Source organism: Emydura macquarii, unplaced genomic scaffold (genome assembly GCF_026122565.2).
Source record: "Emydura macquarii macquarii isolate MOO-44397 ecotype Brisbane River unplaced genomic scaffold, CSIRO-AGI_Emac_v2 contig_1876, whole genome shotgun sequence".
Taxonomy (NCBI): Eukaryota; Metazoa; Chordata; order Testudines; family Chelidae; genus Emydura; species Emydura macquarii.
This window is the reverse complement of record NW_027132013.1, coordinates 24,739,804-24,763,654: the sequence shown is the minus strand read 5'-3', so window position 1 is coordinate 24,763,654 and position 23,851 is coordinate 24,739,804. Positions and strand designations below refer to the sequence as shown.

Genomic DNA, 23,851 nt, shown 5'->3' with positions numbered 1-23,851 from the left:
CACGTGACTGTAGCGTGACGCCATCTTGTAACGGGCGGGAGAAGGGGCGTTCTGTGTCTCTCCCGTCCGGGCCCGGGGAAGGTGAGGGCAGGGCAGGGCAGGGCGGTCGCTGTTACTCGGAGTAACGGGCTGGGGGGAGGGGCCCTTAGTGCGCCCGTGCCCCTGCTGCTATGGGGCGGAAGGATGTGGCGTTGTCCGTGCTTGTCTCTCTCCCGCGAGCCCCCCGTCCGCCCTTGGGGCCTTCCCAGGCAAAGGCAGCGACCCCCCCTTGTCCACTGCAGGGCGGCCGGGGACGCCCTAAGCCCCGACGGCCTAGAGAGCCGCCCCCCGCGGTGTCGGCCGGGCTCGGTGGGGTCTGTGCGGTTGTTGGCCCGGGGGCGGGGCTCAGCCGGGGCCGCTTCTGTCCTGGCGTCCGCCTGGATCCGAGCCCAAGCGAGCCAGGCGCCCCGCGGCGCGGCTGCCTTGGCTGGGGGCGGGCCTGCGGGGGCGAGGGCTGCCTGTGCCCGCCGGTCCCCACGGGGTCCGAGAGGGACACCGCTTTAGCCCGGCGTTGATTTGCCTGGACCGGCGGGAGGGTTTGTTTTGTTTCTCTCCGCTATTAACTGGCTGGCTCCGAGTCCGAGGCGTTACAAACCCCCGTTACCAGTCCGGGGAGGTCCCGGCAGCCCTCGCTGTCTGCGTGCGTGAGAGCAGCAGCGCACCGCCCGGGACCTGCGCCCCTCACCACGCGCAGCGTGCGCCCCACTCGTGTGAACAGCAAAGGGAGGCGCTCGGAGGCCGGGAGGAGAGCTGGACACTGGCCCGTCCTCGCAGTGCCTTGCCCCTAAGCCGCACGTGCTGTTGTTTTCCAACGGGATGTTTATACCCAAGCGACATGCTGCCTTGCATTTGGCTGCCCGTCCCAATCGCTTTTAATATTACAAGGGTGAGGTCGTGGACCAAAACTCTTTGGATAAGTGAACGGCCAGCAGCTTGAACACAGCGGAGAGCAGCATTTAGAGCTTGATTTGGTATTTGAATAGTGGATTTTTAGTAGGTCCTGGTATAGCTGTTGTAATAACTTGCAATTGGTCATGGCCTGATTCTTGTGTGCATAAAGTGGGTGTGTAATGAAGCAACCTATAGTTAGGTGGAGTACACTGTATCTCATAACAATATTCCTGTGGGGGGAATCTTCTGATAAATTAGTATTTTACATCATGTTTTGGATTCATGCTCTTGCTTTCAGTTATCCTATTCCAGTGTTGCTGTGTGTTCTCTATGTGCATCCTTTAAAACACTTTTGAGTAACATTAAAGGGCTTTTTTTAGTTAAGTTCTGTAAAGAGATGTAAACAAGGTTTTATCACTAAAGTATGGAGTAGTTTGACACACATGCACCTTTGCTGTAAGGCTTTCTCTTTGAGGAGAATTCCTGCAGTCCATTAATTCTCAACCCCACAATGCAACATCATTTGTAGTTAGGCAAGTTAAAATAAGTGAGGCAATTAAATAGTTTTCAGATCACAAACTAATTGCTTTTAGGGGTAGGCATGGCATTTCCTCCCTTGCCCTTAAAGTTCAGCATTGCACAATCAACTGGGGTACATTTAATGGGCCTTGTCATCAAGAAACCAGTTTTGGCCATTGCTGGTGACCAGATGGAGTCCGTGGTCTGACCTTTTACCCATCTGGGGGTAGCTGCTTTTTCACACTGACTTCAAATATAATTTTGCTGGGAGTGAATCCTTAATTCTCATGTACATGTCACAGTGGGACTTCTTTCAGCCTTCTCCCATCTGATTTTCTTTAAAATCTTTTGAAACCATTGGGACAGGAAAGGGAGGAGCTCTTTCAGCTGAACAAATGCTGGTCAACTCTTGTATTGCAAGTTCTAAAATTGAAAACAAATAATTCACTTCACCTTGTAATATTAACCAACATCACATTTATACCATCTCAGCGTTGTGTTCCATACCACAGAGATCTATTCTTTAATGCTTTGACATTGATATATTTGTGATTAGTTTTACTTGTTTATGCAGCTTTCTCATAACTGACAAATTAGTGTGATTTCCAGGACTGCAGAACCGGTAAAATCTTTATGACAAAAGGAATAATTGAAAAGATTAACGATCTCTAGAAATCCTGTATGGGTATCCATATTCTTTCATAATAGTAAGTTTCAGGCCAAGATAACCTGGAGTTAGCCAGATATAAAACTGTTGTGGCATGCGGGAAAAAGAAATCAAAATCACAATGATGTGGTGCTGTTTTAGTGAGAATAGAGAATAGGTTTTTAGCTCCAGTACCCTGGCCAAACTCTTATTTTTCTAGCTTATGTCTTTTCTGCTTAGGTTCCCTTTGCAGCTTTGGTTGGATTCATTCTTTATTTTGTGTCCTAGAGTGGTGTGTGGCTGTGACATTATGCAGGGTATAATCTGGACTGTTGAATAGCTGTGTCCCTTCAATTCTCCAGCCTGGGCTGTCTTTGAGCAACCATTCCTGGTCTGAAGGCTGTGTGTGGGCAGAACATAAATTACTCCCAGCTATATTGTATGAGTGCTATGGCCAGCCACTCTTGCTCTGCCATGTAATTCAGCACCAGCAAATTCCCAGTCCCAGACATTTTCCCAGAAATGTGTGTCTTGTACTGCCAAGCCCTCTCCTAGACTATACAAACTCCTATCAAGTCCTGTTATCCCAAGTGACGTTTCCCAAATACTTCAGTCCAAGCACACTGATTTAGATAAACAATAAAACAAGCTTATTTACTATAGAAAGAGAGATTTTAAGTGACTACAAGTAATGAGGCATAAAAGTCATACATAATTGGTTACAAATAAATAAAAGGTAAAGTGCAACTAATACCTAACTTAAGCTAAGTGAATTCAAAATAGAGATCTCTCACCACGTTTCATCAGTCTTGCTGGTTGAACTTTTTTCCGTCAGGATCTCTCCTCCCAGTCCAAAGGTATTTCCTTTGTTCTTTAAGTGTTGGCGATGTCATGAGTAGCGATGATGGGAGAGATCGTTTGGGGTGTCTGTTCCCCATTTTTATATCTCTTCCTCTTCTTTAAGAATCATCTCCAGCTGGGGTTCAGCTGTGGGGATGAGAATCTCCTGCTGTTTGTTTGCCAAGATGTGAATTTCTTGCTCATATTCTTCTTCCTGCCAAAGAATGGCCACTTAACCAGGTGATGGACCATTTGATTTCATTGACACCTGGCTGAGGCATCAGTTTGCCTTTGGTCTCTGAGGAACTGGTTTGTGGCTGCCTTTCTAAACTTGGAACATGTCTCAGTAGTGTTATATACTAGAATTTTATACATTTACATACAGTGTTGCTGTACATTTTACCAAGACAATAATGATCAGTGAATTATGAATTTTCAAATGATACTTCACAAGGTATACTTTACACACAATTTATCATAGTCTTGGGAAAAGGAATGAACAAAGGGGTACAGACTGTCTCTGGCATTGCTATACGTTGTTACACAGGATGATGGGAGGTTTAAAGTGGAGTTATACTCTGGAAGGTTACTGAAATAGCATTGTGGGTTTCTTGTTTGTCTAAATTACTTCTGCATCAAAGTACTTAATTTACAATAAGCATCTCTTTCAACCCCCAGTCCTGCAAACTTAGCCTGACAGTTAATCTGGATTTTTTCCATTTTGCTCATCTTCACTAGCAAAAATAGCTCTGCAGGCCAAATTAAGCTGTCAGTGACATCTGTGCACTATATTGAAGGTGAAGAGGTTGCACTCATTATCTCACAGGCATCATTACTGCAGAATCTGAAGACAGTAGGGTTACACTGATATCACTGGCTGGAAGTTAGGAAACAATTCTGATGCATAATATGGGAGAGTGAGCTGCAGTTTCTGTTCCATAGTTGCGTTGGCTTTGAAAGACTAAAAGGAATTACAAGGTAATAAAAATGTATGTGCTGACTCTAACGATGATAAAATAAAACTGATCAAATATACCTAAGGAGTAAGAAAATGTCATTACACTATACATAGCAGAACTGTACTTTAAGTAGCTCCCCAGTAATCAGGAACTGTTATAAAGCCCTTAAATGACACAGATTCCTTCCCACTTCCTTGAATTTCGAGGAGCAATTTTCAGTTCCTGCAAAAGACATAGAAATGCAGGAGCTGCGTTTGTGTTAATCGTCTGTATATTTATGGACTTGTGTAGCAATAGTGTTTAGTTTTTTCCTCCTTTAGGCATTCAAGTTGTGTTTGTAATGTTGGCTAATTTGTTAAATAAAATGAACTTCAGGGCCGATGGAGATGTCTGGACTCATGTCATTAAAATGGTTGAGTCTTCAAAAAAACAGTTCAGTGTTGGTCATAACATGGAGAAGTGTAGAAAATCGGAAACTGGATACAGATCCTTTTATATCTATACTGCTGGTTAGAATCCAGCCCAGATTAGTAATGACAGAAAGCTGTTGCCATGTATGTTTGGGCGTTTTATTTCATATTCCCTGAGAATAAATGTCCACATCATATGAACCATCATCACAGTTAGCCCTAACTGATACCTGTGCTCCTAAACTGAAGTACCCTTTTGCTCATGGAAGTGCTTTCTCTAGGTTCACATTAGGACACATTGGCACAGCAATATGAGGAATTTTTGCATTACAGCTCTGTGCTGTGTATTGTTTGGTCAGAGGTCTTGATTCTTCAAGGTTGGTAATCAGGCATATGTAATATAAATGTAGTGGTCACTAAAATTGTTTCATGGGCATAGGATGTGTATGTCTTTTAATCTTGGCCATTTGTGATTGGGAAGGATTTGAGTTCTGCTGGGTGTTATCTGAGCTTGTTTTAAAGTCTGTCTCTCTCTCTTCCCCTCCCTCCTCATTCATGACTGACAGGACAGGACAGGCCTGGGAGGCCCCTGTGCATTTCTGTATGATGAGCTGTGTGCTGCGTTGTGCTATATTTACTGTGCTCATGGGACTGTTGCTCACAAGAACCATGGCCTGGACTTCAAGTGGGAAAACACATGCTGAGCTACTCAACAATCTTTACAGTGAGTATCACCAGCAGCCCCTCTTCAGGGGTCACACTTAAAGCTGATGATGAAACTTCCCAGCATTTGAACACTTGTATGTATGATTTTCATGTTAGGCTTAGTGGGATTGTAATCCATCATTCTAAAATGTCATGCATTAGTCTTGGCACTTCTATCTACACCTACTTCAGAATCAGAATGTCACAACCTGAAACCATTCTCTGTTCAAGTGCTTGCTCATGTCCATTCTGTGTTAGGTCAGTGCATGTGGCATGCACAGACCTGCTGGAGATTTTTCCCTCAATGGTATCCATAGGGCCAGATCTAGTGTAGTTGTAGTTTTTAGTGTTAGTAGTTTACTGTAGATAGCGGTCCCAACCAGGGATGATTCATGGGCATCAAACCATGTGTGACCTGCCATAAGCCATGCCAGTGAGAGACCCGCATATGAGCTTTCTAAAGTGTGTTGGGGAAGCTCACATGAGAGGTAAGATCTACAGGGCCGTTAGGCCATGCACAAAAAAGGACAGGGACATTCGCTTGTTAATGGACAGCACTTAGACCACCCTCTGAGCTATGCGACTCTGATTCGGTGCTGAGCACATTGGCATCTGTATGGAGTGTTCCTCCGGCACTGTGCTCTTCTCAGCACCACTCACCATCGCTGATGCTGAGGAAGAGGCACAAAAAGCAACACGCCAGAAGAGGGTACTTCCCAACGCCCAAGAGGGGAATAGTGACTGAGGCAAGCCTGTGCTGGGCCACTTGTCATCCTCAGAACTGCGATTGGCTGCAGCATCTCCTCTCAGGGCTCAGAGCCTGGCCCGGGACCCACCAGCAACAGCTGGGAGCAGTTGGGGCACCTGGCACTTGCGAGTCCTTCAACATCAGAGGCATTCGAGGTGGCCAAAAACCTCATGTCACTGCCAGTACTGCCTATGTCCCGAGACCCTTTACCAACCAGAGTTCTGGGGAAGGCAGATCCAAGAGTTGCCGGCCCCTTCCACAGCCAATGTGGTGCCTTCCAGAGGGAATTGGTTATGGGACCTCCAAAGCAGTCCCCTGCCTTGCGGCAGCAGTCCCACCAACAAGCAGAAGCGGGAAGGGCCCCACCATGGTCCCTGAGGGAGGAGTCTTCATCAGGCTCTGAAGGGAAATCTATTCCCCTGCCAAGGAGGCACCGGCTCCCTGCCTACACACCGGATTTTGATGCGGGACCAGCTGCCAGCACTTGGCTGCTGGGACAGTGGCTAATACACTGGCAGCATGGGAACTCTTGGGATTTCTCCCAGGTACCAGGACCCCACTCCCACTGCTCGTTCTCAGTGATGTCAGAGAGGCAAACCACAGTGCCATCCTGACCAGTCCCGGACCCTGATTCAGCCTCCAATCCTAATGTCAAAACTCCAGCAGCAGTGCCAATGGGAGCCGGTAGTGGAGGAAGAACCTGCCCTTCCCCCAGTGCTAGCCTCCTCAGCCGACCTGCAATTGCCTCATCTGGGGAGGATAACCCACTGCCACCGGATGACTTTACGGCTCGCCAGGAGCTACTCAAGCAGGTAACCACAAACCTGAGGCTGGAGGCAGAGGAGCTCAAAGAACCAACGGACTCCCTATCCCTATCTTGGTCACAGGAGCCCCTCCAAAATGGCTTGCCAGTACATGAAGGGGTGCTGAAGCTAATTAAGGCTCTGTGGCAAACCCTGTATTATCTGACCCCTACTTCAAAAAGGGCAGAGAAAAAGTATTACGTCCCAGCCAAGGGCTTTGACTATATGTATTCCCACCCCCACTGGGTTCCCTGGTGGTTTCGGTGGCGAATGAACAGGACAGTCAGGGTCAGATGAGCGCCACTCCTAAAAATAAGGACTCTAAGAGGCTGGATTTGTTTGGGAGGAAGGCTTATTCAGTGGCCAGTCTTCAATTTTGGATTTCCAACCAGCAAGCATTGCTGGAGAGAGACAATATCTGGAACTTCATGACAAATTCAAGGACTCCCTGCCCCAGGAGTCGAGGCAGGAATTTGTGGCCATCATGGAGGAGGGCAAGTTGGTGGCCAGGCTACGGTCATCAGATAGCAAGTTTGAAAAATCAGGATGGGGGTGGGGAGTTACAGGCACCTTATAGGAAAAAGCCCCAAATAGCAGGACTGCCCCTGTAAAACCGGGACATCTGGTTGTCCTAGGCCAGGCGGACATGGACATGGTCGACTCAGTGGCCAGAATAATGGCATCAGCTGTCATTGAGGCGTTGCTCATGGCTGCAGTCATTGGGCCTTTCTCAGGAAATCCAGCAGTTAGTACAAGACCTCCCCTTTAAAGGGGCCTTTCTTTTCTCGGAACAGACACACACCAAATTGCATGGCTTCAAAGATTCAAGGGCTACCCTGTGCTTCCTGGGCTTGTACACGCCTCCAGGAAGCATTTTAGGACCCAGCAGTCTCCTAGATTCTCAGGGCTAACCAGCACAAACCCTACGAGTGAAAGGGAAAGAGTTACAAGGGTGGTGGTGTCAAGCATATCCTTCTACCTCAGCGACCAGGTTGGGCTTGAGCCACTATGCCAGTGGGAATAGGCAGGCCTTTTGAAGGCATGCCTGAGGACAATCTACCAACTGCAATCCAGGATCAGTTCTCCCTTTTATTATTAGACCATCTTTTGCTCTTCACGGTAAATCTTAACATTAAACCAATGGATACTCAGTACCATAGCAGTGGGATACACCCTTCAGTTTGTTTCTATCCCTTCCCCCCCACTCCCCATACCCGTCTCTCTTCAGGGACCCTTCTCACAAGCAACTTCTTGTCCAGGAGGTGCAAGCCCTCCTATGGGTGGGGGCTGTAGAGGAAGTTCCACAGGACTTGGGAGTAGATGCCCTTTCCTTTTGTACTTCCTAATCCCAAAGGCAACCTACAGCCCATCCTGGACCTGTGTCGCCTCAACAAATATCTCAGGAAGTTGAGGTTGTGCATGGTCTGCCAGGCCTCCATCATCCTCTCCCTGCATCCAGGAGACTGGCACACTACCCTTGATTTAAAGGATGCCTATTTCCATATCTCCATCTTCCATGGACACAGAAGATTCCTCAGATTTGTGGTGGGCCACCAACACTACCAATTTACTGCACTTCCCTTCAGTCTGTCAGTGGCCCCAAGAGTATTCATGAAGTGTATGGCTGTAATTGCAGCTTACCTCAAACGTCAAGGTGTACAGGTTTACCTGTACCTCTATCAAAGTGGCTGATCAAAGGCCAATTGAGTACGCAGGTCTAGTATAGCATTGACATAGTTCAAGCCACTTTTCAGGCACTGGGTCTATTGGTAAACTAACAGAAATCGACATTGATTCCGGTGCAGAGAATAGAATTTATCAGGGCAGTGCTCAACTCCACTCAAACCAGGGTCTACCTCCGAGAGGCCAGGTTCTAAACTATGTCGGATCTAATTGCATGGATCACAGCTCAGCAGTTAACAACCGCCTGGGTGTGCCTCAAACTGTTAGGGCATATGGCAGCTTGTACCTATGCGGTGCAGTATGCGAAGCTGCACCTCAGACTCCTGCAGACGTGCACAATTCTGTCATCAATCTTGGCCTCTCTACATTGGTGGTCAGACCCGCGTTCCGTGAGAGAGGGCCTTCGCAACCCCGTGGCCAACGGCGACCGTGGTATCGGATGCATCGGACCAAATGGGGAGCCCACCTCTGCACTCTCGGGACCTAAGGTCTCTGGTCCCAGGAGGAACTATCTCTGTATATAAATGTCAGGGAACTTGTGGCGATACACTTGGCCTTTGAAGCGTGTCTTAACTCTCAGGCAAGGTCGTGAAGCTCTTGATGGAAACATGGCCTTGAGGTTCTATGTCAACAAGCAAGGGGGAACTTGCTCTTCAGCCCTGTGTCAGGAGGCCCTCCGACTGTGGGACTTCTGTGAAGCACACCATCCACCTCACAGCACTGATGAGGTGGCTACATATGTTAGATAACTCTTGACCTTTTATATTGAAAGGACTAAAGCATTCTGCAAATCTACACAGCTTTCTGTCACTGTGGCTGATCAGATGAAAGGTCTGCCAGTGTCATCCCAGAGATTCTCATCCTGGATTACCGCTTGCATCCAAGCTTGCTACAAGCAGGCAGAGGTTCCACCTCTAGATATTGTGACCTGTCCTTCTGCAAGAGCTCAGGTGTCGTCAGCAGCATTCCTCACGCAGATACCAATCCAGGACATCTGGGGCTGCAACGTGGTCATCAATCCATACCTTCTTGTCCCACTACACCATCACTCAACAGGTCCGTGACAATGCCAGCTTTGGGAGAGCTGTGTTGCAATCAGCACGTCCATGAGCTCCTAGTCCACCTCCAGGGACACTGCTTGTGAGTCACCTAACGTGGAATGGACATGAGCAAGCACTTGGAAAAAAAAATGGGTACTAGCCTTTCATAACCCTTGTTTTTTGAGATGTGCTGCTCATGTCCATTCCATGACCCACCCTCCTACCCCTCTGTCAGAGTTTCTGGCAAGAAGGAACTGAGAGGGCAGGCAGGGGTGCCGGTGGCGCCCCTTATGTCAGCGCATATACACGTGACCCCAAAGGGCACTAGAGCTGGCCCTATGGATACCACTGAGGGAAAAATCTCCAGCACCGGTGCACGTGGGCACGTACACACCTAACATGGAATAGACATGAGCAACACCTCTAGAAGAACAATAGTTATGCAAGGTTAGTAACAGATTTTTCTAAACCTAAATAGGACATGATGCTAGGATTAGGACTATCCAGACCCAAAGTGTGTTTTACATGTTTCTAATTTGGGTATATGCAAAACATCTGTTATATGATTCTGTAGACAATTACTCCACTCTGAGTATGGAGAGGCTGAAGCTGATATAAGTGACTTTTACAGTCCGCGTTCAATGCTCTTTACCTCTAATGAGCTGTCCTGGAACTAAAATAGTTACAGGTATTCCCACTCCATTTTGAACTGGGAGTTGGGTTGTAACTGTAATAGCTTTGAACTCCCCTGCTACTAGAGCCATACAGCTGTTCTCCCAGCAGGAGTTACTGTGGGGAAACTACAAATGAAGGAACTGTGAACTTCTCTGTGGTCGTTCTCCTAAATAATTTTATAATTTCACAGCCTGCCAAGGTGCCTTAAATATGACCTGAAGAAACCGTGGGGAGGAGGAGTAAGAGTGTAATTAAATCTATCCATTTATTCCTTTGGCTCTTTGCTGAGACTACCGAGTGTGGTCCTTAGTAATGCATGCACTTTGCCTGCTAGGAATTGGCCTGAGATCGTCAACTCATTTGATGCAGGGCATCAAACTGCTCTGGGGGATAGCTGCTTTTGTTCATTCAAAGCTGAGTTTGAGCTGGTATAGATCAGAACCACCAAACTGGAGGCAAGCAAGTAGCTCTATTGCCTGTTTCCCTCCCCCCATCCCCCTTGAAAAAAATCCATTGCCTTTCCTTCAAAACCTGAACATGTTACAGTACTAAATAGCTGAAGTCTTTCTTTCCATCTCTTTTTTGTAGAAAATGGAGTGATTAAATCTCCGCGGGTCTTGGATGTGTTAAAGGCCACAGACAGAGCCCACTACATCAAGTATTTCCCATACATGGATTCTCCTCAGTCAATAGGTAAGAACTTTATAGCAGGTTTTTGCCACTTTTATGGTATGTGTAATGGCTGCATTAACCTCAGTGACTGAATAGTGAGGGGAAGACACAGGGTGAGTTTGCAGGTCTTCTCTTACTATGCCAGCGAGTCTTGCCTTGGAATAGTGTCAGGAATGGGAAAGTGGAACAGTCCATCTGCACTCTTGGTAGATCATCAAGAAGAGTACCAACATGGGTCTATTCGAGGGTTTCTTTGAAAGAAATAGAATAAGCTTTGCGCTTTGGAGGCGGGGAGTGCTCAGATGTTATTACAGGGCCACTGTATTTGAAGAACAAAACTCGTTATGAAGCGTAGAAAGAACAGATGGTACAAAGATTAGCCCTGATGATTGGAAACCATTGTTTCTTGTCACTATACATCTTAGGGCAGTGTATAGTGTACTAACACTGCACCCCCAGCTGGCACGGGTATAAATGGCAGTGTAAATAGTGAGGCACAGCTTAGGCATGTAGAATGCCCTATATGCGTCAACTCTAATGTATATATATCTTACCAGCTCTCTATACACCCATGCTGTGTCTCCCATGTCTACATGGCTGTTTTTAGCACTGTAGAGTCCTGCTGCTGGAGAATTTCCCTGCTGCAGTGAAAGGCTCTGACAGATTCCCCTCCCCAAGCCTTTCTTTGCTGCTTCCCTGACTGGAGCCTTTCACTGCTGCATGTAGCTACACACTGCAGTAACAAGTGTGGATGCATGCTACAGTGAAAGCAGGCTGCAGTTATGTCTTTAGTGACTGTACACTACACATTGCTATAAGTGTAGACAAGGCAACAGATGGTTCAAAAAGACATTAGTGTGAACTTCTGAAGTGCTGTGTGCCCACAAATCCAGTTGACTTCAGTAGGTGTTGGTATGGATACTCGGTATCTCTCAGAATAGAGCTGTTTATGAGCCAGAAAAGAGGAAAACCTTAAAATATCTGTAGAGTCAAAAATAAAAAAGATAAAAGTAAACAGTGTAAGCTCAAAGGGGAAAATAGTAAACAGTATTTCTATGTGCCCTGAGTAAAGTATTGAGTGCTCTCAGGAACTGGATTGTGATACTTAAAGCAAAAGCCTCCTTGAAATAACTTTTTCCTTCCACATGCAGAGTCAGAAAATGGGATTTTTTTTTTAAAGAATGGCTCCAAAGTCAGAGGAAAATCCTGACTCTGCAATATCATCCATGGCACCCATCACCTTGAATTATGAGGCATGTTTAAATGTGGGAAGTGGGTGTTACGGGAAATAACATATTTGGGTTAGGTTGTAGAACCCCTGTATTTGAGGTATGAAGTCATTTTGTGAATTTCTCATTCATGAATAAGTCCACATTAATTGTGAGTAGTTGCCATGAAAATATTATGAATGGTGCATATAACTGATGTGAGTGCAGCTAAACGCTACATCTACACTTTTTTGTTTTAGCTTTACTTTATTTTACAGGACAGGTTTTTTTTCCCCTAAGTCATAAGGCATAGTAGCCATACTTCACATTGATATTTCACCTGTGCACCCACAGCCTTGAAATCTTCCCTGGCAACTTGGTCTACATTGACATTTTAATAAACCACTGAAGCTGAGAACTCTATCATTGAGGTATCTCAGCACAGACATTTCAATTTCCTCCACACACATACATCTGTAGCACAAGCAGAAACTGTTAAAAATCTTATGGGGGTGAACCTTGAATTATCCAGTGCTGCCTCCACTACCACCTCTCTGTTGATTTCTCAGACAACTTATTTTTCACCAACCATATTGAAATATCTTTTTGATTTTTGTCTTCTATTTTGAGCTTATCTACTTGATGGCTTAATCCTAGACAATTTGTGGTATTACAGTACTTAACTATTATCCTCTTGCTTCCTTACTTATGAATTGGTTTTCATTTAAGCTACCCGAGTGGAACAAACTCTTTAACAGGTCAATTCTGTGCTCAAAACTCTTACTGATTGCAGTGATTTCTGCTTGTGGAGTGGTTGCAGAAGCGGACTCTAAGCAACAGAAGAGCTGTCTAGGTTGTGAATGAGCCTGAAAAGTTTTGTTGATTGGAACACTTAAGTGGTGATTGGAATAGTCAGGAACTGAAATATTGCTCTTAGCTGCTTTGCTGTCATTAACATTTCCTAGAGGAGGCTATTTAAGTCAGTACAAACAACGAGAGTCCTGTAGCACTTTAAAGACTAACAAATTTCTGCGGGCATAAGCTTTCGTGGGCTGCAACCCACTTCGTCAGATGCATGAAGTGGAAATCACAGATAAGAGGGAGGGGTGTGTGTGTGTATGTGCGCGTGCGCGCATCCAAGGGTAAGAAACATAACAATGGGGAGGGCAAGTGCTAACAAAGTCAGTTCAGTTAGGGTAGATGAGGCCTATTCACAACTGAACTGACTTTGTTAGCACTTGCCCTCCCCATTGTTACGTTTCTTACCCTTGGATGTGTATATATATATACACACCTCTTATCTGTGATTTCCACTTCATGCATCTGACGAAGTGGATTGCAGCCCACGAAAGCTTATGCCCACAGAAATCGTTGTTTGCTGTATATAGACTAACACAGGTACCCCTCTGGAACTTTGTCAGTACAGTGCCTCAGATAGGTGGGAGAAAAGAAAAGGTTTGCAATATTGGAAGAAAAATAAAAACAAACTGCTCTTGGAGGATATAATAGTAATTATTCAGACACGGTCATAATTTCATACTACTTGTGTTTAACTGTCGATTTCTTTTCAGGATATAAGGCTACAATCAGTGCACCCCACATGGTAAGACAAACTTTCCATTCTATTCAAACTTGAAGGGTAGCTTTAATTTAAAAGTTGTAATGGCAAGTTGACAAAGGTCTTATATGCATTTGTTCTTTGCTTTGGGAACTGTCTTGTATTCTATGCCACTTATTACTGTCCTATACAACTGTGTGAAATGCTTATGAGGAGTTTTAAGAAAGGCAGGCAACCTTGAAAAAACACGTTAAACAATAATTCTGTCTTACTAAGGCTAATAATTGAAGTTCTTTTTATTTTTTCCAAGAGATCTTCCTTCACAAGCCAGATATTTTATACATCCCACTAGTGAAATTCATGTTCCTAACAACTTTCAAAGGTGTTCTCATCAGAATGATGCTACAAATTCAACATTGAAACACATCACTGCAAAATGAGTCATGGGAAGGAAAAAGTTTGGTTTAAACATAGTATGCTTGCACAATTAGCACAAGATGTATAGTATGGTTGCACAATTATGACAGGAAAAATTGGGGGAAGGGAATGAGAGAAATGAATATCTGTGTGTGAAAGTGTGCAACATGATATCTTGTTGGTGTTATCCCCATAGCATGCCCATGCTCTGGAGTTACTGAAGGATCAACTAGTGGAAGGAGCGAAGGCCTTGGATGTGGGATCAGGAAGCGGTTACCTCACGGCTTGCTTTGCTAGAATGGTGAGCAAAGTACAAGATTATTTGCTTCTTTGCTTGAGATAAATATGAAGAGAAGTAACCTTGAAAAAGCAAGGCCAATTGTGGCTTTTCTTCTCCAGAGCAGCTTAAGACAAGAGATAAATGTGATCCTCCAGTTAGAGTATAAACAGAAGTACCATCTAGTAGCCAAATTAGCCCAGCGTAGACTGAGAGAGGAAGTGAATGACTGTATCTATATATGGCACTTAACTTTCTGACTTTCACTTGCTTTGTTGAACTTTAGAAACATACTCTACAGAAAATAACTTAATTAAAGGAGTTTCTAAAAATATTAGAAGCACTTAGAGCACTAGAAGGCTGCTCAAGACACTCTCCTACCAGACAGTTGGTCACATTTTCAAGAACAAATTCTGACAAGGAAGGCTTCTGTTTCCTCCCTTTGGTGGATGACTATCTCTTTGGTAATGAATGCTGATTCGGGAATCCCCATAGATGGGGCTAGTCATCTTTTGGTAACTATAAACAGGATTACCCATCATTAAAATTAACCTGATACAGAATTTGCACCTCCTATTCAGATATTCTCCATAATTCCCTGGAAATTCTCTCTAATCCTTCCGCTGTAATGGTAAAATACCCTGTAAACTGCACAGTGTCTGTATGCACATAATGAAGCATCTCTCTCTTTTCAGTTGGGTCCCACAGGGAAGGCAGTAGGCATAGAACACATTGAAGAGCTGGTCCATGAATCCATTAGAAATGTCAGAAAGGATGATCCAACTCTGCTTACTTCTGGCCGTGTAAAATTTCTGGGTGAGCTCTATAAACCATGACCTTGGCATTTCATTCCTGTACTTGAATGTACTGCGGCCTGGCAGTGCTTACGCCTTGTTGATCATGGAGACACCTCTCTCTGTGATTGGTGTGATTTTCTTTAATTTTTTTGTAGTAGTACTCAGGTGCTTGTCACAGTAGTATTAATGAGTTTTCTGTTGAGTAACTTAATTTCCACAGGTAAGTGCATATTAAAGGTAGATGGCTAATAGCACTGACTGAAGCCATATTTAATGTAGTCAGGTGCCATGCAATTGATTCATCTCCAAACAGCTTTGTTAATACAACTTTCTCCTTATGGGTGTGTTAACAATTCTTTTATTTCAGTACTAAGCCTTAAGACTTTAAGACTGCTGTCACTACCAAATAATTGGGTTTGGATTTTAACTATATCTCCATTGGAAATTACCAAGCTCTACTTCTGTTGTGACCCTTCAGTTTTAAGCCTAGGTCTCTGAAGCCCTGTGTCTGCACTAACCTACTGTATCATGTAGAACCCTCCCAGCTCTGCTGCTTCCTTCCTCTGGTGGAGGTGTCTGTTTCCAAAATCTATCTTCCTTTAAAATTTAACTTCACAGAGCAGCCTGTCTTAGTAGGCTCCTTGTAGAAACCCAAATTGCCAACACAACTGGCGTACAAAAGCAATCCTTTTAAGTGAAAGGTAAGATAAAGGGCTCTCTAGGGTGAATTACCATATGCACAAGGATCTTCACTGCACATTCCCTCTCTACAGTTGGAGATGGAAGGCAGGGATACCCTGAAGAAGCCCCTTATGATGCCATCCATGTTGGTGCAGCAGCAGTCACTGTGCCAGAGGAGGTAAGAAGGAACAGACAGGGTGTTGGTTTGTATTCATTTCCCTCACACCTGTGCCTATAGCAGAACTGGAATGGCTTCCTTTCTGTTTTGTGTGAAACTGGCAACCCCTCACAATCCGCTTTGCTTTTATTTTCCTTGTTTAAACTGTTTCTGGGCCTTGCTGATATTGATTCCTATTTGCCAGTTGCTGAAACAGTTGAACCGAGGCGGACGGTTGATCTTACCAGTTGGGTCTGAAGGTGCAAACCAAGTTCTGATGCAGTATGACAAAACCAGTGATGGACAAATAGTGGAAACACAACTGATGGGCGTGATCTATGTTCCCCTGACAGATAAGGAGAAGCAGTGGCCTCGGTAAAAATACATTCCCCTGTTTGTAATTTGTCCTTTGTCCCATTTGCCCCTTTATCCCTGGCAAGATGTTGATGGAAGCTCACTCCTCCAGAGTCCCCTGGCTGAAAGATTCACCCCCAGAATCCTAGCAGATGCAGCCAGCAAAACGAAGGGAAGAAGTGTACATGCTCAGGCACAGCAAGATTGCTGTGTGCATCTCCTTGTATTAAAGAAACCAAAGATTAATGGAACACGCTAGCTTCCAGCACAATCTATCATTTCATTTTCATAAATATTCAGATTGATTGGTTATTGAAGGAAATGATTCTGACTTTATTCACAGCAGTAATGCAGTTGCCTTTTTTCCATCCCTAGGGATGACATCTGACATATCACTTACGAAATGATCTTGGAAAGCTCATGAACCAGTTCCTGAAGAAGCAACTACAGATGTGTATGGCTTTGCTTTATAAATTAATTTTTTAAAATTATTATTTGTACACATCACAAAGGCATATTCTGCTTTTTAAAGAACTCAGTACAGAGGACTGAGAGAATATTCCTCCAGCTCAACCAGCAGTCAGTTCCTAAAATGGGGAGACCTTGTCTGATCTCCTCCTGGACTCTGGTTTTACTCAGCTACAACCAGCTGTCCTCTTTAGTCAGTTAGATATTGTATGTGTATGTAAATAGGGAAGAGAGAATGCACAATACTGTTACAGATTTGAGAATTCATGTGTATTGTACTTGATTAAATGGTAGTGCATTATATTCATGACTTGCTGATCTGATGCATGAAGAAAAATTACAGTATTCCTTTGATTTGTTTAATCTTCTAAGTTAAACATACCTTTTCACATCTCCTTTTGATGAGCTAGTTAAACTGTATCAACACTAAATTCCCTACTAAAGCTAGGAGTTGGGTGTTAGCAGCTATGCAATGCTTAATGCAGAACTGAGATACAGGCTGCTACGGTTCTCTTAAATTTTGTTCTCTTGAAAAGGGTGCCTAAAACGTGGGGTTGTCTTTCATATGAAACACAGTACTCACGTTTCATACGATGCTGATTGCCACCATTGTTGGTATCTTCTCTGAGGTTTGATTTGTGCACCTTCTACGAGCTGGAATTCCTTTCTCTCCTCCCTGGGCGCCCTTAAAAGTGATGTCTGAATTAATAGGCCTGAACTGAGGAGGCTCTCACTAGCATTTTGTGCTGTACCTATTCTCGAGATAAATAAAAGCGTTCTAGTGCAGTCTTTATACCAGCGGTTTACGGCGTACGCGGTTACTTCTTGTGATACAAATAAGGTTAGCGAAGACCCCACTGCCACAAATCTGGAGAGGCGCAGGCCTTGGGCTGCTAACTCTCCCGGGCCCAGCTCCGCCCCCTCTGCAGCAGGCAGTTGTTTCTGTCCCCGGAGGGCAACGGTCACGTGGTGGTTCTAAGTGCCCGGCCAGTGCAGAGCGTGGTGGGCGTGGCCGGTGGAGTGGGAAAGAGGCGCGGTCTGTTCACCTGGCGCTTGAATTAGACGTCATAGCAAGTGGGCGGCGGTGATAGCTGCAGGCTGCTGGGCGGGCAGAGGTCCCTTGATTCCCTTCCCAGCCCGGTCCCCGGCGGCTCTGGCTCTGAGCCGTGTCCATGTGGGTGTCTGGGCGAAGCTGGCGCAGCGTGCAGTCCTGTCCCTGACGGTGGGAGCCGAGCGGCGGCTATTCCTCGCCAGTGCTAGCTCGCGAATCGGCTGCTCGTTAGCGCCCGTCAGCAGCCGCATGGAGGAGCCCGGCCCGGGGCGCAGCGAGAAGGGGGACGCAGCCCCCCCAGCCAAGAGGCGGCGGCTGCTGGCCGGGGAGGAGAAGCGCTCGGGCTGCGGGGAGGAGAAGCGCTCGGGCTGCGGGAAGCGCTACGTGCCGCCCCCGCAGAAGCGCAACCCCGGCGTGAGCTTCAGCGGGACGCACTTCGCCGAGACCCGCTACTACTTCGAGGGCGGGCTGCGCAAGGTGCGGCCCTACTACTTCGAATTCCAGACTTACTGCAAGGGCCGCTGGGTGGGCAAGAGCCTGCTGCACGTCTTCAGCACCGAGTTCCGCGCCCAGCCCATCGACTACTACCGGGCCGCGGCCCGCGCCGGCCGCCTGCTCCTCAACGAGCAGCCCGTGCGGGACCTCAGCATCGTGCTCAAGGCGAGTAGGGAGGGGGCAGGTCCGGGTTACCGCGGCTTGGCACCGGCGGGATGTGCAGTGCGGTGGTCGGGAGGCTACCGCTCATAGAGGTGACAAGCGGGGAAGTGGCGAATCGATTTGCTAACGAGGCTTCTCTCGCCAAGGGCGGAGGTGCACGTTCCTGAGATCACTCCTCCGTGTGCACCTCTCTCCTCTCCCTCTGTCTCACCCACCTGGCCCGGTCCCTCGTCTTCGCACTTTTTCCTGTTTTGCCCCTGGCCCCAGCTGGCTGCTTCTGCTGCCATGGCAGGGCACAGCCCTGTCCTCTCTGCATAAGTTACTGTAGTTGCGGGTTCATTGCCTGGCTCTGTGTGGAGGAAGAGGGAAGAAGAAATGAAGAGCAGCAGGAGCCTCGAGCCCCCTGTTTAGACTACAAAAAACAAATTAAAACAGTATTTTGAAACGTGTGTAGCTAATTATGTTGTGATCTGATTTTGTTTTTCCCTCCCTGGGGTGAGGAGAATACTCTACATAAAGAAAACCTAGTTCCCTAATATGTCATGGTGGGTTTTTTCCCACCATTCAGACAGGAAAAGTATAATATATAAAAGGTAATATATTTTGGGCACAATCACATTTAAAACATAGTTATTGTTTTTGTATTGTGGTAGCACCCAAAGATCCCAGTTAGAATCAATACCCCACTGTACTACATGCATTAAAAACACCCAGGATGACCTGGTCCTTTCCCTGAGGAGCGTAGAGTAAAAGCTTTCTCTACATGGGGAAGCTTTTCAGTATATTGTAAGGTTCGGCCTTAAATCAAAAGTGCTGGATGTAACTGCATGACAGTATTTGAAACTGTACTAGTTAAAATTAATCAAACTTTCAGGGGATATGCAGCTAACCTGCAGGAGTCAGGAAGGAATTTATCCCTCTTCAGACAGTATTGCACACAAGTGGCCTTTTGCATTAAGTCTTCCCCCTTCCTAAGAAATACTAGGCCTAGGCTTTGATGGACCAGTATGCTTAGTAATTATAATAAATTTCTATTTTTCAGTATATTTTTACCTTGTTTCTTAATTTTGGGTCCCACTTTGTTCTGGAAGTGGGTTCATATCCCTTATTTCTCACAAATAGAGGATATTTGGGGAAATCATTTCTGTTCTAATAATCTGTTTTGCTTGTAGAATAATGATTTTCTGAAGAATAAAGTCCATCGCCATGAGCCTCCAGTCACTGCTCAGCCTATCCAGATTTTGGTAGAGAATGACGAGGTGGTGGTCGTGGACAAACCCTCATCTTTACCAGTACACCCATGTGGCAGATTTCGACACAACACTGTCATCTTCATCTTGGGCAAAGAGCATAACCTGAAGGAGTTGCACACTATTCACCGGCTTGATCGCATGACTTCCGGTGTGCTCATGTTTGCCAAAACTGCAGAAGTGTCCAAGAGGATTGATGAGCAAGTTCGACAGAGACAGGTGAAGGCTGAGGACTTAAACGGTTTTCAGAGTGTCTTTAAAAAGCTCTTGAAGCAGGTGGCCAAACATAAGTCCCAAAATTTGGCTGCCTTCAGTTTCAAGGCATAAATACAGCTTGTGTGTAGAGGCATTGCATTTTAGCACCTGTGGTCTCAGTAGGTCAGAGCTCTTCTTTAATGATGAAGACAGGTGCAAATTAGATGTACCCCTTGTGTTCTTGGTAAGATGCTAATGAGGTGCTCTACTGAGTAGAATTTGGATTTAATTCCACAGAGTGTTGTAAGATTTCCAAAGGGATTCACACCTCCATTTGAAATATTTTAGAGGTCCACAAATGAAAAAAAGTTTTGAAAATCACTGACATAATGGATAAGTGTATTAGTTTGCGATACAAGTGTACAATAATCGAGGGGTTATGGAAGTTTTAATAAAAACCCTATTTCAATTTTGAAGGGCTCAAATTTTCCTGTAAAGGTTTTCTGCAGTAAACGGCAATCTGTCAAAGCCTAGTTGTGGGACTCTGGCCTTTAAGATTTTCAGCAAGGGCACAAAGTAACAGAAATCTGAAAATAAATCTAGAAATGAATTTGGGTTCAGTGTTGTTAAAGTAGTTTCATAAGTCTTTGTTGAAATGTTGAATTATGATGCGTTTCTGATGTTGACTCTGTTTTCCCTCTGTAGCTGGAAAAGGAGTATATCTGTCGTGTGCTTGGGGAATTTCCAGAAAATGAAGTGATCTGTGAGGAACCCATCCTGGTTGTTTCTTACAAAGTGGGGGTATGTCGTGTGGACCCCAAAGGCAAATCCTGTAAAACTGTCTTCCAAAGGCTTAGTTATAATGGCAAGACCAGTGTGGTCAAGTGTTTTCCATACACAGGTCGCACCCATCAGATCCGGGTCCATTTGCAGTTTCTGGGGTATCCTATTGTCAATGACCCCATCTACAATATGGAAGCCTGGGGTCCTACTAAGGGTAAGGGTGGTGAGATTAACAAAACAGATGAGGAACTCCTCAGGGCATTAGTGGAGGAACATAATTCCAAACAGAGCTTGAGCATCTTGGACATTTCAGAGGAGGACCTGAAGCCCATTGTGGGAAGTGAAAAATGTGACAATTCGGGTTGCTGTACTAATCCAGTTGAGGAGGTGCCCATAAGTGCAGACTCCTGCAGAACTGAGGACTCTAAGGGTCAGAAAGAAGCTGAAATACAGGCTTGCTTGCAGAATTCTGACACCAGACCAGAAACACATGAAACAAACCCTGAAGGAGCTAGTTCAACTGGAAATCAGGATGGACATAAAGAAGAGAAGGACCCTCTGTGTGAGGAGTGTAAAATAGTGAGGCAGGACCCATCTCCTGGGGAGCTGGTGATGTACCTACATGCATTACGCTACAAGGGAGCAGAGTTTGAATATAGTTCCAAGATGCCGGACTGGGCTCTCAAGGACTGGGATGAGAGTTAAGAATAGATGCTGAGACTTCTGTGTATCATTACAAAATAATTTCCTTCCAACAAAACTAAAAAGTCCTGAACTTGTGTGTGGTAAAAATATCTCCCTGGAGCTGCTGCTGCTATTTTCCATCATTATTTGCTGTGTTCCTTGATTGCTTGTGAATTTTGTGGGAAGTGGGGTTTTTTTTTTCTCTTTTTCTAGATTAATCTTGAGAACTCTATCTTAACAAAGGACCTGTGACAGCTACTGAAGAGGGAGTGAGTTAATCAAAGACACCTTAATTATGTTTTGGTTTAATATGGTAACAGTGATGGGTGAAAAATATTACCCAAAGATGAGACGCTTGGAACAATTGCTTCCTTTCCCTCCTCTTCTCACCACACAATCAGCTGGGTTCATCCTTGTTTGCAAATTGAATGCCATTGTTTTCTAAATACATATAACTAAGATAACCAGCATGTTGGCTCTTTTCCTGTATGTCAATTATCTTACTTCCCTGGTTTTCTGAGTAAGAGCTGGTGAGATGTTATTCAATCTAAAATACTTAATGTGTCACACGCAGATCATTTTCAGTTATGTTCTGTCTTAGTTTTGTTCATACCACGGCATTGTGCAGACTGGTTCTTTTCCTGTCAGATGAATCTTCATTCATTTTATTTGGAGTTCCATGACATTGTGCAATTCTTATCGATAAGATGTTTCCATCTTCCTTTTGTGGGTTTATTCTTGCTAACATACAGCACAATCTGCCCTTAAATCAGCTTAGCAAAAGTCCCGGGATAAGCGTACTGCTCCAACTAAAAATTCAGTAGCCTGCAGAAAGGATCTATTTGCTGTTAATGAGTCTATATCTGTAGGTACTCCCCACAACACAATCCCAACATACTTTAACTGGTCTCCTTTTCCTTTCCCAAATTTTCCACTTCCTCCCGTATGGTTTCTCTCCTTACTACTTAATCCCCATTACTCTATACCAGTGTTTCTCAATTGGTGTTCCGCGGAACCCTGGGGTTCCACGGGAACACTGTTGGGGTTCCATGAGCAGCTGTTCTCCGTGCCGCTGAGAGCAGCTGTTCTCCGCACTGCCGAAAAAGGGAAGATGTCCCGGATTTTTCGGCAGAGGGTATTGAGTGTAAGTGTAATTTAATTGAGAAATGCTGATGTTTGCTTATTTCGACATTTTAAGACTTAAGAGTTTGGGGGGTTCCGCAATTATTTATGGAGTTCAAAAGGGTTCCATGGCCAAATTTAATTGAGAAACACTGCTCTATACTGTACATATCTTCTCTCACATATCTTAACCAACCCCATCCATGTACACATACACAGGGCTTAGAAAGCTAAGCCTCATAACAGCAGATGAATATGAAAGGTGGCAGGGGCTTGTTTCAGGGACAACTCTACACCCTTCTAAGGAGGGGTGTTTCTACTGCCCTAGCCTTGATTTTTCAGCCTGCTGCCTTAGGAGCAGGGTCTTCAGTATCAGCCGGTACTATTGCTCAGGGACTTCCTGAGATGATGCAGAATGAAACTGGCCTGATTCTTACTGGTATCACCACTCCATAAAGAGTTCCAAATAGTAGCAGTAAAACTAACAATACTTTGCTGTAGTATGATGTGAAAGCTTTAAGGCACATTAGAGACATTTATAGCAGGGAGACAGGGAGGGGGTGTATGTGCAATGATGTACTTACTGGGATGTTTCCTGTTTGCCATGACAAAGTGGATTTTTCCATCCCAACCTTAAATAATAATGCTTACATGGGTAAATATGTGCTGGCTCCTTTGTACTTGACCTGTATTAGACAGTAAACCCAAACCTGTTCAAGCCCCTACAGTGCTGGTAAGTTTTCCATCTGGTATTAAGAAGTCTAGAATGTGATTGGCTTACTCTAAGGATGACGAGCTTATCTCAAATAGAAAAAGGGGCATGTGGGGAGCTTGACCAAACAAAAAATCACTACCCAGTACTTTGATCAATATTCATAATCCTTTTATTATTTGTATTACAGTAGCACCTAATAAGAAGATAGCCCTAGCCCTGATAGAGCTTATAGACTAACTGTAAACAGTGGGATCTAGTTTTCAATATGCCCAAACAAATAGGAACCATATCTTCAAAGAGGGTTTCTTCAGTATTCATATTGTTGGCCACGTGAAATACAAAGGTGACATAAAGTTAGAAACTGCACAGTTGCCACTTTCCCTAATAAATTACATGTGTTAATGCACAGTGCTTTCTTTATTATTCTGTGGCTATAGTGGCGGTGGGGAGTACAGAGCCTCCATGTACCAGCTACATACCAGCTAGTATGTCACATTTTCCCAGTCTATGTAATGAGAGATCATTAGCATAATACCACTGCAGCCAGGTTTTTTTAAACTCTGGTTTATCTTTGCTGACTGACAGTTTGAGGAATGTGTTGAATTTATCACCCTGCCACTCTAATAAATACATCCAACAGGGAGATCCTCTAGCAAAACCCGCGTTGCTATGAGAGAGTGTTGGCATGTGCATACACCAAAAAGAAAACAAAACCCACCACCCTACAACATATATGTACACATATAAAGACTCCAAAACAGACAGAAGCCTATTTTTTTTTAAATTCTTGGTGGTGCACTTTTAAATTTTGTTCCACTCTACTGCTACATGAAGTTGAAGGTAAAAA

At 44.9% G+C, this 23,851-nt stretch overlaps 2 protein-coding genes across 4 annotated transcripts; both read left to right on the top strand.

The window, feature by feature from the left end:
• Nucleotides 1-24: 24 nt before the first annotated feature.
• On the top strand, nt 25-17,611 carry LOC137159551 (protein-L-isoaspartate(D-aspartate) O-methyltransferase-like). 3 transcript variants are annotated; one of them, XM_067557986.1, is made up of 9 exons: nt 25-81; nt 4,871-5,028; nt 10,547-10,651; nt 13,410-13,441; nt 14,010-14,114; nt 14,786-14,906; nt 15,661-15,746; nt 15,931-16,100; nt 16,455-17,611. In XM_067557986.1, exons 2-9 carry the CDS (start codon nt 4,908-4,910, stop codon nt 16,465-16,467), a joined length of 753 nt encoding a protein of 250 aa, XP_067414087.1. In that variant the 5' UTR covers nt 25-81; nt 4,871-4,907; the 3' UTR covers nt 16,468-17,611. The 3 variants fall into 3 exon arrangements, with proteins under 3 accessions (XP_067414087.1, XP_067414089.1, XP_067414088.1); XM_067557987.1 differs by lacking the exon at nt 25-81 and adding an exon at nt 3,657-3,913; XM_067557988.1 differs by lacking the exon at nt 16,455-17,611 and having other exon boundaries at nt 15,931-16,104.
• RPUSD2 (RNA pseudouridine synthase domain containing 2) lies at nt 17,605-21,939 on the top strand (the record flags this gene model as incomplete). The annotated part of the gene is made up of 3 exons (XM_067558125.1): nt 17,605-18,258; nt 19,428-19,724; nt 20,406-21,939. Coding segments are annotated over 3 exons (1,734 nt in total), but the record flags the coding sequence as incomplete, so codon positions are not given.
• Between the last annotated feature and the right edge of the window lie 1,912 nt (nt 21,940-23,851).